We start from the raw sequence: 13910 nt of genomic DNA, 5'->3' as shown, positions 1-13910 counted from the left end.
CTATATATGCACAGAATTGCATAAAACCACATATACATATGCCCACCTACAGATACACACAAGAGTGCATACGAAACTAGTAACATCTGAAGAAGGTCAGTGGACAGAACCAATGTCAACTTCCTGCTTTTGATGTTACACTAAGGTCATACAAGATGTTAGCACTGGGGAAACCAGGTGGGGAGTATATGAGATCTCTCTGTGTTATTTTTTCCAACTACATGTGAATGTACAATTATCTCAAAGTAAAAATTTCTGTAAAAGAGGGTTTATAAGTAGAAACCTTTTTTAAGTCCCTGAGAACGTGATAATGTCTTTATTCTCACAAGGAAATCTGGCTTGGCCAGGCACAGACATCTAGGTCCAAAATTATTTTCTCTGACACCAGAGCGTGGAAGGCAGTGTTCTACTATTTCCCAGGGACCTTTATGATTCTTTCCAGCTCAAACAATCTTTGATAGTAGGAGTTGGTTTTATTTATTTGTTCACCAACGTTGACTTTGCCTTGTGTTTATACTGCAATGCTATCAAAACAATAATAGCATACAGAGCAAAACTTATAATCTAAAACAATGGAGCAAATCCAATACATCATGGGATTAGAGTGTTTGTAAAACATAATTTGAAAGATGGTGACTTTATTTATGCCTTTTTTGGGGCAAGTAATCTTTCAAGAAATGGTACAGAGATGTGGAGTTGGTGATATTCCTGTACCTAACAAAAATAAGGTCTTTATATAAGACCATATATATATGTGTGTATGTGTGTGTGTATATATGTATACACATATATATACACATATACGTACATGTATATGTATATATATATATATATTCCTTCTTACATAGTTCTTCTTATATATATGAAGAATAAGCATTTTTTCCTTTTTTATTTGAAACAAAATTTTTTACTGAAAAAATTTTTGAATGTTTATTTACTTTTGAGAGACAGACACAGAATATGAGCAGGGGAGAGGCAGAAACAGAGGGAGACCCCGAGTCTGAAGCAGGCTCCAGGCTCTGAGCTGTCGGCACAGAGCCTGACGCGGGGGTCGAACTCACGGACTGGGAGATCATGACCTGAGCTGAAGTCAGACGCTCCACTGACTCAAGCCACCCAGGTGTCCCAGCATTTTTTCCTCTTTAATGATAACTGGGAAGGTGACTGGTATAAAAAAGAAAGAAAAAAAACTGTGTACACTAAGTGTAAAATCTTAATGCTGAACAAAATTACAGCTGAGGGGTAAGCACTAGCCATAATGCGAAACTAAGTAGTATAGAAAATAAGCTACTTGGTAACCCAGGCAAACGTGCCCATAGCTGAGAAGAACCTGATCTGCAAATTTAGACCCACACATAGTTAGATGGATCCCACTCTGCACATCAAAAAGTCTCAGTATTCTTAAGACTGGCTTCATTAAATTCTGAAAACGTATTAATATTTATGGTGACAGCCATTTGTGTGAAAAAAGAAAATTGGTGCCATGCTATTTAAAAATGAATAACTTTGCCGCTCAACAAAAAATGACAATAAATGTAACCTAAGTCATTTGGGTCATTAATGACCAAGACTGTGCCTGATAGGACTCCCATTTGAAGGAATCAGAAATATTTGGATTATAAACCCAAGTTCTCACTAATATACTTGGCAACAATGTCATTTCCCCCGAGTTATCGATAAATATTGTAGGATGTAATAATTTATCAAGTTAATTAAACGATATGGGACTCTTTAGATTTTTCACAGAGAGGCTATGTCGGAGAAGAAATAATTACAGTAAATTAAAAATGAAGATAAAAATAGTTCCTAATTATTCTTCCAAAATGAACACATAAATTTCGATTCAAAAGAGTTTTTTACATTATCTTGTAATAGGTACTGAGTGCATACAATAAGCCAGGTAATGCACCTGCAGAGAAATATAAGGAATGAGCTGTGGCCTTTGAGACAGTGACAGTCTAGCTGGGCAGATCAGATATACACCTAAAGGAGACAGGGGCCAGTATTAAAGTCTAATGACTTCTCCAATATTGTTCCTATGAAAAAACAATTGAAAGAGAAATACACTTTTATTATACAAAGGGCTTAATACAGGGACACTCAGTACCTTGACTGGGATTCGAAATGGAGATCATGTGCTTTATCACATTACAATCTCTGTGACCACAGGGCAGCCACATCAGTGAAAGTGGATATTTCCTCCTCCACAAGCAGCACTCAAAACTCAGCCAGACACACAGAAGTCACCAAAGGCCGCTTTTTCTTGGAGATGTAACCTAAATGTGTCTCTTTGTCATCACATAGTTTACTGTGCTTATTCCTTTGTTCAAATACGTATCTCAGTAAACATTTACTAAGCGCCGGGCAATGGAGATACAAAGACAGATGAAGGTCTGATTCTCAAGCTCACGGACCTGCATGTGAATAAATAAAACAGCGCATTAAATGCCACAAAAGATGTGAATCCGGGGTGCTTGGGGAGCCACAGCATGGTGGTCTCAGAGCAAGTGAGGGCGGCGGTCCTGAGGGGGGCAGGTGAGGGAGAAAGGTGAAGGAAAGCGGGGAGGGAGAGCCCAGCAGAGAGAGGCACGCAGGAAAAGGCCAGAACCTTCACAGAATGTGTCCAGGAGATGGGAAAGGCTGCGGAAGGAAGGGGCTCTGCATGGAGGTGAGAGAAGGCTGAGAAGGGAGCTGGAGAAGCGTCCGGAGAAGGTGGCCGGGGCCAGAGGAGGAAGGATGGTAATGGCCCAAGCTAGGAAGAGTGGGCTTTGGTGCACAGGCAGGTGGTCCTCTGATCACTGTGGCAGCAGCACTTGGATGTGGTGGAAGAGAGAGATCTTGAAAAGGAGTGAGGAGGCTACTGCAAAACTCCCAGCAATGAGCCGTCGGGGTCTCAATAAAGGCCGCGGCTGTGCAGAAAGAGGTGGGGGGGGGGGGCAAGATCCAAGACTTAGAAGGCAGACTGGACGGGACATGGTGACTTACTGAGTCCAGAGAAAGAATTGCCTCTCAGCTTACATCGCATGGGGATGGTTTGAATAAATCCTACTTCCTGTTTTCGACAGCAAGTGACCTATGGTGTCCTGATGGTACTCCGCTATCACGACTCGGATCCCGGGTCAAGCTCACTTACGGGTGCCGAGGGCTGTCACAACAGGCACAGAGTGAGGCCCAGGGAGAGGAAATGCTTCCAGAAAGGGGACCTGATGATTCACACGGCCATGTTCCCCAGACACCGCCGGTAAGGAACAGCAACATGGAGACTGGGGAGGCCCCAGGATGGGGATCCCCTGCCCTTTTGGGAAGAATCTTTGTCTCAACCGTACGGAAAGATGAAGTCCATTCGGTTTTTCTGGAAGAGCTCCGAGGCTAAGGTGCTGTGCGGAGGGGCCAGCCAGGGATGGACCATCCCAGGGGGGCAGGCTTACCGACGAGGGCCCGAGCTCAGACTGGGGAAGCCGGGAATCGGGGAAGGAGACTGTGGGGAGCAGGGCACAACAGGCCCAGGCCGTGCTGGGTCCACGAACCACGCGGGTGTCTTCTGGCCGGTGCTCACGCAAGGAAAATGGGATCCTGGGGATGAGGGGGTAAGCCAAAAACCGGAAGAAGTGGAATGGGCAGGAAGCGAGAGGTCAGCATGAGGTCAGGAGGCTTCTCGTGTCTGCCTGGGAAGGGCTGGCCCTTTTGAGGAGGACCTGACGACACAGAGAGAGGGAGAGGATCGTGCCTGGCTCTGGCACGGGGACTCAGCCTTCGGGGAGGCGGGTGGGTTGTGATGGGCTCCAGGGGTCGCAGGAACTGGGGAGCGGATGGGCATTCTTCTGGGGAGACGGTTCACAGCTTTCGTCCGTTTTGCCAAGCGGCCTGTGACTGCTACACCTTGAGACCCACCATTCTGGAAATGCGCCTGAGCTCCCCAAGGCAGCTCTGCTCGGGGAGCCAGGGGCTGACTCCAGATCACAAAGGTCGTGGTCATGGTCAAGGGAGATCATGGAAGGGACTCGGGTTCCCTCACAGCAAGGCATTTAAAGGCTCCCACACCAGCCTGAGCAAAGCCTTTCTGGAGATGAGTGTTGTGTATCGTTTAAAAAAGTTCCACAGTCTGAGTCAGGGTCAAGACCCAAGGGGGTGGATGAGAGGGAGCTGGCTTCAGGACCTCTTCACTGACCTTCCTTAAGACAACAAATCTTCCAAAAATAAAAAATAAAGAAGCCAATCTCCAGGGTCTCATTCCTGATGAAGAGACATGTTTGACTTCGTCCTGTCAGTACTGGGCTCAAGAAACACTAATAAACAGCAAGTCTCGTGCAACGGCTCTTTTACATTTGACTCCCTACCCCCCTGCCTTTTTTTTTTTTGGCATAGGAACCTGTGGTTTTAGAAGACACAGAAAAAAATGGCTTTCCATATTAAAGAGGCAAGAAGCACACAGGCACACAAAGAGAAAATCTAAAATTGGAGAGGCTTGTACTAAACTCTAGGGAACGGAGAGTCACTTTTCACCCACATCCTGTGAGGGCAGAGAAAGCACAGGAAAAGGTTTCTACTCAAACGTGTGTGTGCGTGTGTGTGTGTGTGTGTGTTCGTTTTTCTTTTTTAAAGAAAAACATGAATCATTCATATCCACCCAGATAGCTGAATAGCTCAGCTGGACATTTTTGTTGTTGTTGTTGTTGGTTTGCTTTAGTTCCCTTGACTTGTGAAAAGATAATGAAAAACAAAAACTCCTTACAGCGAGCCATTACGCGTCAATTGTGAACAGCACATACTTTGTACCCAAGGAGGTGTGGGCGCCGCCCCTGACTTGCTAAGTAACGCTGGGCAGGTTGCTTGCCCTCTTTAAGAGCCTGATGATTCACCAGTTAAAATGGGAAGGAGAATGGTTACAAACTTCAAACGGATGTTGAGAAAATGAAAGGAAACGTACATCAAAAAATCCTAGGCTGGTCTGGTGCACTGGGCATTAAGAATAGGCGCTGCGGAGTAACTTCGCTGTCAATGAAACGACCCACTCAATGACATACCTTTGCACATCGTCATTCACATCCTAACAGGTAGAAAGAAACGACCCATAAATAGTAGGACTGTGTTTCTCAGCAAGGATTCGCCCCCTCCCCGGTGCACCAACGTGGGTCGTCTGTCCAGGGCCACACAAGGTCCGGAAAGCCACAGTCTGGAAGACACAGCTCATACGTCCCAGAAGCCTATCCACTCCTAGAGAAAGCCCTGGCCACCTCCGCTATGCCCAACTTAGCTTGGAGCTAGACGGTATTCCCAGGTTCACCTGGGGCACAAAACGCTCTTTCTGAGAACGTGTTCATCAGATGATCATCCTTCTTCAGAAGCCATCCCAGTTCCACTTCCATCGTTTTCTCCAAGGGAACCTTTACCTACTTTCTGTAAATTCACCCTATCGGGAAAAATCTCTCCCAGGTTTTGGGTCTTGTTATTTTGTTCCTAAGAGTGGCAGGCTGAGGGACTATGAATTCCTTCTTCCTTTTGACAATCCTGCAGGCAAAGTTACCACGTTATGGTCTTTGCTCTAAGTGTTGGGACTCATTCATGATGGCCCAAAATAATTTCAGCGAGCGTACTGCACCCACACCAAGTATCCAGGGAACTTCTCTCCCCGGTTGGAATGTTACCTGTGCCAAAATTTGTATATGGCTTTTCTTGCTAATCATTGCATTACACCCAATTCCTTTTCCCTCCGGTTTAACCACAGGGGAGGATGGAAAGCAAAAAAAAAAAAAAAAAAAAAAAAAAAAAAAAAAAAAAAATTCTTGTTTAATTTTATCAAAGAAAGCTGACTTTGCTTTTTACTAAAATTCATAGACACTCTTAGACAATTCCCTTATCGTCCACCAATTCCTTCAACATCAAGGAAGCATGGATGGGCACTGGGATTGTTAACAAAGGGATTCCACACGTCTGTTCTGGACATTCCTTACCAAGGTGACATTATCACAGAAGCCTTTCCCAGGGCAATCCCGGCAATGGTATTTCCTTACCCGGCAGTCTCTCTGAAGTGTTTTCATGAGCGCGTTGTAAGTTTCTGTGTCAAAATATAAGCCTTCGTGCATGTCCTGCAGGAAATCCAAGTCCTTGAAGGTGGGGTTGGATTTCTCCCTCTCTTTTCGGGAAGCTCTTCGCTTGTACGTGGAGCCTTTCAGGTCATATGTGAAGTGCATTCTCATGGAGCGCGGTAAGACGTTGTTCATTACCACGATCCTGATGTTAATGCCCCCCGATTGCATGCAGTACAGTCCGTAAAATTTTGGCAAAAGAGTCCTCGGATTCTGGTTCAAATTCTAAAAAGAGAAAAAGGGAAAAAAAATGTTTTAAATCTCCAATTTTCATAAAATAATGCTCCATCAAATATGTGCTTTCGTCCAATATGATAATGAAAAATGGAATGTGATTATCTTTATTAAAGGCCATAACTAGAGGCGCCTGGATGGCTCAGTCGGTTAAGCCTCTGACTTCGGCTCAGATCATGATCTCGCGGTTCGTGAGTTCGAGCCCCGCGTCGGGCTCTGTGCTGACAGCTCAGAGCCTGGAGCCTGCTTCAGATTCGGTGTCTTCCTCTCTCTCTGGCCCTCCCCTGCTCCCACTCTGTTTCTCTCTCTCAAAAATAAATAAACTTTAAAGGCCATTACTAAAATATTGCTATTTCTGATCTGGCTCTTACGGTGGTTCACTGGAACAGTAACTTGATCATTCTAAACCCATGGTATTAAAAGTGGCTGAACTGAAAAGAGTGTCCCAAATGAGACCCAACTCAAAACAGGGAAAGAATGGATTAGAGCCATGTGTGACTATGCTCTAAAGGAGCTAAAAAGAAAACTCATTGCTGGGTCTAAAAGATGAGCACTTAAAATTTTAATAGCTCCTGAAAAAGTGTCTTCCAAAATGGGTAGACCAATTCACAGCCACACTTTGTTAGACGATCTGTTTCTTGTCACTCGTCACCAGGGCCACAAAGTATCGAGCTTTAAAGGCTATGTAAGCAAGATCATTAAAAAACGGACACTTGTTCTCTCAAAAATGGGAATACCATGGATTATTAGAGAAATGTAACATTTTAATGTTATTTCTGGCCATTTCCAAAAGAATTATGCATTAATATCCTTTGCCAGCTTTTCTGTAGTTTTGGGTTATCGTTGGGAGTTTCTCAATATATTCTGAATATTTAGCATTTTCCTATTCTCTACAGGGCAAATATTTTCTTCCAGTCATGTTATCTTTTCTACTATTAAGAAATGCATGCCTATTTTTAGTGTTTCACTTTAAAAGTAGGAGAGAAATTAAGAAGTTTGCTGGAGGGCATTTATGTCACGAAAAGGTTCCCTACTACCCCTGATCCTTCTTCCAATTCCCAACTTTAAAAAAAAATCTTTTTAAAAACATTTATTTATTTTTGAGAGACAGAGACATAGTGTGAGTAAGGGAGGGGCAGAGAGAGAGGGAGACACAGAATACAAAGCAGGCTCCAGGCTGCTGTCAGCACAGAGCCCGACATGGGGCTTGAACCCAAGAACTGTGAGATCATGACCTGAGCCAAAGTCGGACCCTCAACCAATGAGTCATGCAGGTGCCCCCCCTCCCCGTCAATTCCCAACTTTTATATATATTCCTATATATTTGTTATATAGATGTTATACCCCAAGCTTATAATTTCTTCTAGTTTCTTCCAAATTTTTACTAGTTTTGTTCACTTACATTTGGTTTTTACTCCATATGGAATTATTTCATGTGTGTGTGTGTGTGTGTGTATGTGTGTGTGTGAGAAAGATCTGAAAATAGGAATTATCTGACTCGATTGATCTATTTGTCTAGAACTATACTAATTCCACATCTTTAATATTAGTGCAGGTTTATGGATTTTTTTGGTACATGTTCCGGCAGATCCACCATTTTAATTCTTATCAAAACTATTTTGTCTGTTCTTACAACCTTCCCCTTCCACCGTTTATTTTCTTAAATGCTCTTAAAACGATATTTGTTTCCACTTTCTTTTGTTTGTTTTGCTTTCGTTTTCAAATGAATCAGTTCAGGGAAAAATCCCACTGGCATTTTTTTTTTTTTTCAACACAGACTTAGTTCACTTTGTTTTCCTTGTATAAAACTATGTGGCGAACACAAGTGGAGCCTGGGTCTTCTGCATGGAGACTCTGGTGTGGGCTTCCCAAGATGGCCAGTGAATTCCTGATAGGGAGACTTGATGAACAGTCTCTTTCCAGAGGTGGAGAAGAGACAGGTGTAGGTCTTGGGAATCAAAAGTGGCCTTGGTGAAGTTGCCCGGGTGGCAGGGCAGACCCTGGCTGGCGTGTAGCAGTCGTCAGTACTGTCATCGTCCGTATCTTCTTGGGCTCAGGGACGGAGACAGTGCCAGTGCCCCTGGGGTCGTGGATGAAGCGCATCAGCACAGAGCCACAGCGGCCGGTCACCCCGCACGGGACAGTGTGGGGCTTGACGATCTTGTCCCCGGAGTCACCTCACCACACAGGTCCCTGGCAAGTTTGGCAGGGATCACGGCCTCACGGTCGGCACTGGCTACCTCCCTGGAGCACTTAACACCCGACCGACGTGTCCATTGTCCTCTCCGATGGCCACAAATGCCTAGAACCTGGTCTGCTGGCCAGCACGGGTTTGCTTTTGCAGCAGCATATTCTTCAAAAGCTCCTCCTTGAGGGACACCCCCAGGAAAAAGTCAGTGATCTCAGATTCCTTGATGGGCAGGGAGAAGAGACAGATCTTCTCCAGATCGTCATGTCCTTGACCAGGTGGCCCAGCTTGGTGACCGGGATCCACTCCTTGTCCTCGACCCCCACCGTGGTCTCCCATTCCAGGGCCCCCAGACCCCCCAGGCTCATCGGCAGCACCGGGGTCAGCTGACACTTGGTGTTTTCTCAAAGAAGCCTTCACGATTGCAATTAGATTGGATTTCTAAACTGATGAGGGAGAACTGAAATCTTTACAATACTGAGTTCAGGAACGACGCGTGTCTCATTATTTCAGAACTTTGTATGTCTTTGAATAACAATTTGCAGTTTCTTTCATATTGATCTTACATATTTGTTTTTACAGATGCAAGCATTTTAGAGTTCTTATTACAAAAATTCTTTTGGGGGAGGCACCTGGGTGGCTCAGGCAGTTAAGCGTCAGACTGTTGATCTCGGCTCAGGTCATGATCTCATAGTTCGGGAGCTCGAGCCCGAAGTTGGGCTCTGTGCTGACAGCGTGGAGCCTACTTGAGGTTCTCTCTCTCTCTCTCTCTCTCTCTCTCTCTCTCTCTCTCTCTCTCTCCCCCTCTCTCCCTCTCTCCCTCTCTCTCTGCCCCTCCCCTGCTCATGCTCACTCTCTAAGTAGATAAACAAACTTAAAAAAATTCTTTTGGGGTTATTGTTTACACATTATAGTTCTTACTATAACTTGATTTCCTTATCAGAATTATAGTATGCTTTCATTTATTTGGATCTTTATTCTTCTAATCATGTTCACTACAAGTTCCTGTTGTCATACACAGGATCTCCTTTTTTTTCCTTCTATTCTCCTACTCTGTATGATCTGCATAATGGAACACAGTGGCGTGTGTAGACCTATCTTATATCCTGCAAATCTGGACTCTCATCATCTCTAGAAACTGCTGGCTAATTTTCTTGAAGTTCTGCTCCTTTTTTTTTAATGTTTATTTATTTTTGAGAGACAGAGAGAGACAGAGCACAAGGCGGGGGGCAGAGAGAGAGGGAGACACAGAATCCAGAGCAGGCTCCAGGCTCTGAGCTTTCAGCACAGAGCCTGACGTGGGGCTTGAACTCACAAGCTGTGAGATCATGACCTGAGCCGAAGTCAGACGCTCAACCGACTGAGTCACTTAGGTGCCCCAAGTTTTGCTCCTTTTTAACTGTTTTGTTTATAGAGAACTGTGTTTATACTTTTCTTCTATTTCTTTTTGTGCTCAAAAGTTATTGCTAGAAATTCTCACAAATACACCAGACAGGACCTCTATAGGACACCTTTATCTTTATTTCCAACGAAAGGGCCCTTGTTCTTCTCCATGAGGCATTAGGTGAACTCTTGGAGACTGATGAGTGCATCGTACGTGTGTGTTCACTTATTTATGTTAAAAAACTTCACTCCCAGTTGAAAGAATTTTAATTAGGAAGAGATGCTGAATTCTGAACGCCTTCATTTCTACCCAACATTTATTTGGATCATCACGTGATGTTCACATTTTTTCTTGTTAACTGGGTAAATTATATTATTTGTTATGTTAGCTTACAAGTAAGATTCAGATAAACCACTTGTTTGACTAAACGTTACAATTTCATTTAACTTTAATTGATTTCAAATTAAAAGCTGCATCTGGCTAAGGACTACCATATTGGACAATGCAGTTCTATCTAAGCTTAGAACTAAAGAAGTTTAAGACTTATTCACTTAGCAGGTGAGTAAAGTGCAATGTCAGTTTGATCCCAACTTTATATTATTTAAAAATGTGTGTATGAATAGAATATATCAGGAAGGACATACACCAAATGTTAGTAATATGTAGCTCTGGAAAAAGAATTAAAATTGGCTGCATTTTTCTGGCTTTTCTGGATCTTCTGTTTTCTCTAATACAAAGTACATAGACCATATGCTCTAAAACAATTTCCGTTTTGTTTAGGATTAAACCTTTAAAAGGTTTTTTAATGTTACTTATTTTTGAGAGAGAGAGACAGAGAGAGAGAGAGGCAGGCAGGGAGGGCGAGAGGGAAGGGCAGAGAGAGAGGGAGACACAGAATCCAAAGCAGGCTCCAGGCTCTGAGCTGTCAGGACAGAGGCCGACGCGGGGCTTGAACTCACAAACCGTGAGATCAAGACCTGAGTCGAAGTCAGACACTTAACCAACTGAGCCACCCAGGTGCCCCAGGAGCAAACAAACCTTTTAAAATCTGTGTCTGCTCTCCACTAAGATTTTTATTTAGATTTTTGACCCCTATATTTATGTGTATAATTTACAACACTTAATGTCTCCAGCAGATTCTGAAATTAAGTAGTATTTTTTTTAATGTTTTTATTTATTTTTGAGACAGAGAGAGACAGAACATGAGCGGGGAAGGGGCAGAGAGAGAGGGAGACACAGAATCTGAAGCAGGCTCCAGGCTCTGAGCTGTCAGCACAGAGCTTGACGCGGGGCTCGAACTCACAAACTGTGAGATCATGACCTGAGCTGAAGTCGGACACTTAACCAACTGAGCCACCCAGGCGCCCCTTAAGTAGTATTTTTACAGCTGTGTTTCACACACAGCTTAGCGCTCGATGAGCGCTAACCACTCATATTCCTACCGCGTACTGGACGCCAAGAGTCTTGTGATGCAATGCTTCCTCTATCCCGCATCCTGTACCCTTCCTCCATCACAACACTTGTCAAAGACACGCATTTCCCAGCTTTCACAGACTAAGGAGACTACAGCTCCGACGTTAAGTCACTTACTCGTGGTCACACAGTTAGGTGATGGCTGAGCTGGGATCTGAACCCAGGACGGTGTGGGTCAACTCTGCTCTACAACAAGGCTCCTTTACCTTGTAAAATCTATCCGATAACCGTTGCAGTATAATCCAAACACACCCCAAAGCTCACCAAAGGGAAAGAAACGTGGCACAGGGTCACTGTAAAAAGGCATAGGAAAAGAGGCGCCTGGGTGGCTTGGCTGATCAAGCGTCCAACTCTTGCTTTCGGCTCAGGTCATGATCTCATGGTTTTGTGAGACGGAGCCCCGCCCGTGTTGGGCTCTCTGCTGGCAGTGCGGAGCCAGCTTGGGATTCTCTCTCTCCCAATCTCTCTCTGCCCCTCCTCCGCTCACGCCTGTCTCTGTCTCTCTCCAAATAAACAAAGTCTTAAAAAATAAATCACAGATAAAGAAAACTAAATATTTTTTTTTAAAAGCATGGCGGCGGGGAGTGGGGGGGAACTGTGGTGGAAAATAATGAAATCTCAAGTAGGAGTTTACTGATGGGACGGTTACTTACCATGTAATAGCCTGGCAGTAGCTTCTGAAGGAACTCAGCTTCTTTATGCTGAACGGTTTTGATGATAAATTCATCATCGCTGGTCACAAAAAACAAGGATCCACTGGCTCCGGGGTTGGACAGCTCTATTAGAGGTTCACTACAGATGGAATACTACAAGAGTAGATAAATAAATGATTAAAAATACATTTAGCATACATGATGCTTCCAAGGAGGAAAATCGTAGGATTATGATCTTGGCCATTCTGAAACAGAAAGTTCTCTTCCATGAGCTTCCAAAGGAGGTTCCATGTACACTAAGAGGGCTCTCTGGGATTTCTAGAAATTTAATTGATCCATTTATCTTAATGATTCTATGACAAACAGAAACGCCTTCTCACCTCCAGTGTCATATGACAGAATCATGAATCATCATGTCTTTCCAACGAACGAACGTCAACAGTACTGTTGTCTAAGGTGTTTTGTTTTCACCAAGTGCCCATAAAATAATGACTGAAGGTACAACTTATACTGTGTATTTGTCACTTGAACACTAACACCCATTCTATTTGCTTTCCCAAAAGATGTCATCCACGCATGGTTTCAACACCTGTAGCTCCAGCCCAGATCTCTATAATGCTCCAGACCTGTACGCCTAACTTTTTAAAACATTTTTAATGTTTATTTATTTTTGAGAGGCAGAGACAGAGCAGGAGTGGGGAAGGAGCAGCGAGAGAGGGAGACACAGAATCCAAAGCAGGCTCCAGGCTCTGAGCTGTCAGCGCAGAGCCCGACGCGGGGCTTGAACTCACGAACCGCGAGATCGTGACCTGAGCTGAAGTCGGCGCTTAACCGACGGAGTCACCCAGGCGCCCCTGTATGCCTAACTTTTTCAGTAGATATTTCTATTTGGTTACACCATAAGCACTTCACTTGTAACAAGTTCAAAGTCAAATTCATCTCAGGGCTATGGTCAGCCCCTATGATGCCTCTGTAGTAACTAGAAAGAGGTGATTTTCTTCTGGAAGATGGAGCTCTGGGTCAGATACAAGGTTGATAAGTAAAACAAAGGCTGGATTCCAGCCTCTACTTCTTCAGCTTAGCCAGGCATTCTTGGGCAGTGCACACCCTAAACAACTATACATGGCAACTCTACATCATGTGCATCCCTTCAACCTCTTTCTTTTCCCTAATTCAAGGATCGGAAACATTATTTATTCTGTTCCCAAACCAGAAACTTGGGCATCAACCTCGATGCCCCCCATTTCCTCATCTTTCGTACCCAGACTAGCGATGGTATCTGCCCGCTTCGTGCCATCTCTTTTGCTCATACCTCAATTCAGTGGTTTTACATCATGTCCTGATTGCTATGGGAGACTCCACCTTGCCTCAACTATCCACTCTCCATTTCTCTCCTGCATTTTCCACCAGGAAACCGGAGATCTTTCTAAGATGCCAATCTGATCAAGTCCTTCCATGCCGTCACATCTTTCGATGGTTTCCGACGTCTGGATAGATGAGAACACCCAAATCCCTTAACAGAGCTTTCAAGGCCATGCATGGCCCCACCTGTCCTTCCAACCTTCTCTTTCATCACTTCCCTCCTTAAAATCTAGCTTTAGCCACGAAGAGGTGCTTCCCATATTCTCAAATGTGCCAGCGACACTCAACTACGAGGATTCTGCATTTTCCTTTATCCCAAACAACTTCCATTCTACCTTCACCGGGCTGACTATTACTCATTCATGTATTCATTTAACACTGAGAAAACTTCTGCTGAGCATCTGTTACGTCTCAAGCACTCATGAAGCTTAGAGCCCAGGAGGAGAAAACAGACGGTAACCAAGTAAATCAATTATACATCAGAACGCAGTTAAGTGCTGTGGAGAAAGATGAGGCACGGAAAGGGGGCA

The 13910-nt window shown here is 44.2% G+C and overlaps 1 protein-coding gene across 2 annotated transcripts in view; it reads right to left on the bottom strand.

The window, feature by feature from the left end:
- Positions 1–13910, bottom strand: part of PIP5K1B (phosphatidylinositol-4-phosphate 5-kinase type 1 beta) — a 310458-nt gene that overhangs the window by 108979 nt on the left and 187569 nt on the right. For both annotated transcript variants that reach the window (XM_019463652.2, XM_019463653.2), the window contains exons 5-6: positions 12019–12171; positions 6012–6311 (exon numbers count right to left, since the gene is read on the bottom strand). In XM_019463652.2, coding sequence (XP_019319197.1) covers positions 6012–6311; positions 12019–12171 — 453 coding nt within the window. The remainder of the gene's footprint in view (positions 1–6011; positions 6312–12018; positions 12172–13910) is intronic.

The sequence above is a fragment of the Panthera pardus genome, unplaced genomic scaffold, assembly GCF_024362965.1.
Source record: "Panthera pardus isolate Hobbes unplaced genomic scaffold, ASM2436296v1 HiC_scaffold_20, whole genome shotgun sequence".
Lineage (NCBI taxonomy): Eukaryota > Metazoa > Chordata > Mammalia > Carnivora > Felidae > Panthera > Panthera pardus.
Note: the sequence above shows the minus strand (reverse complement) of the source record. Positions and strands in the feature narration are given on the sequence as shown.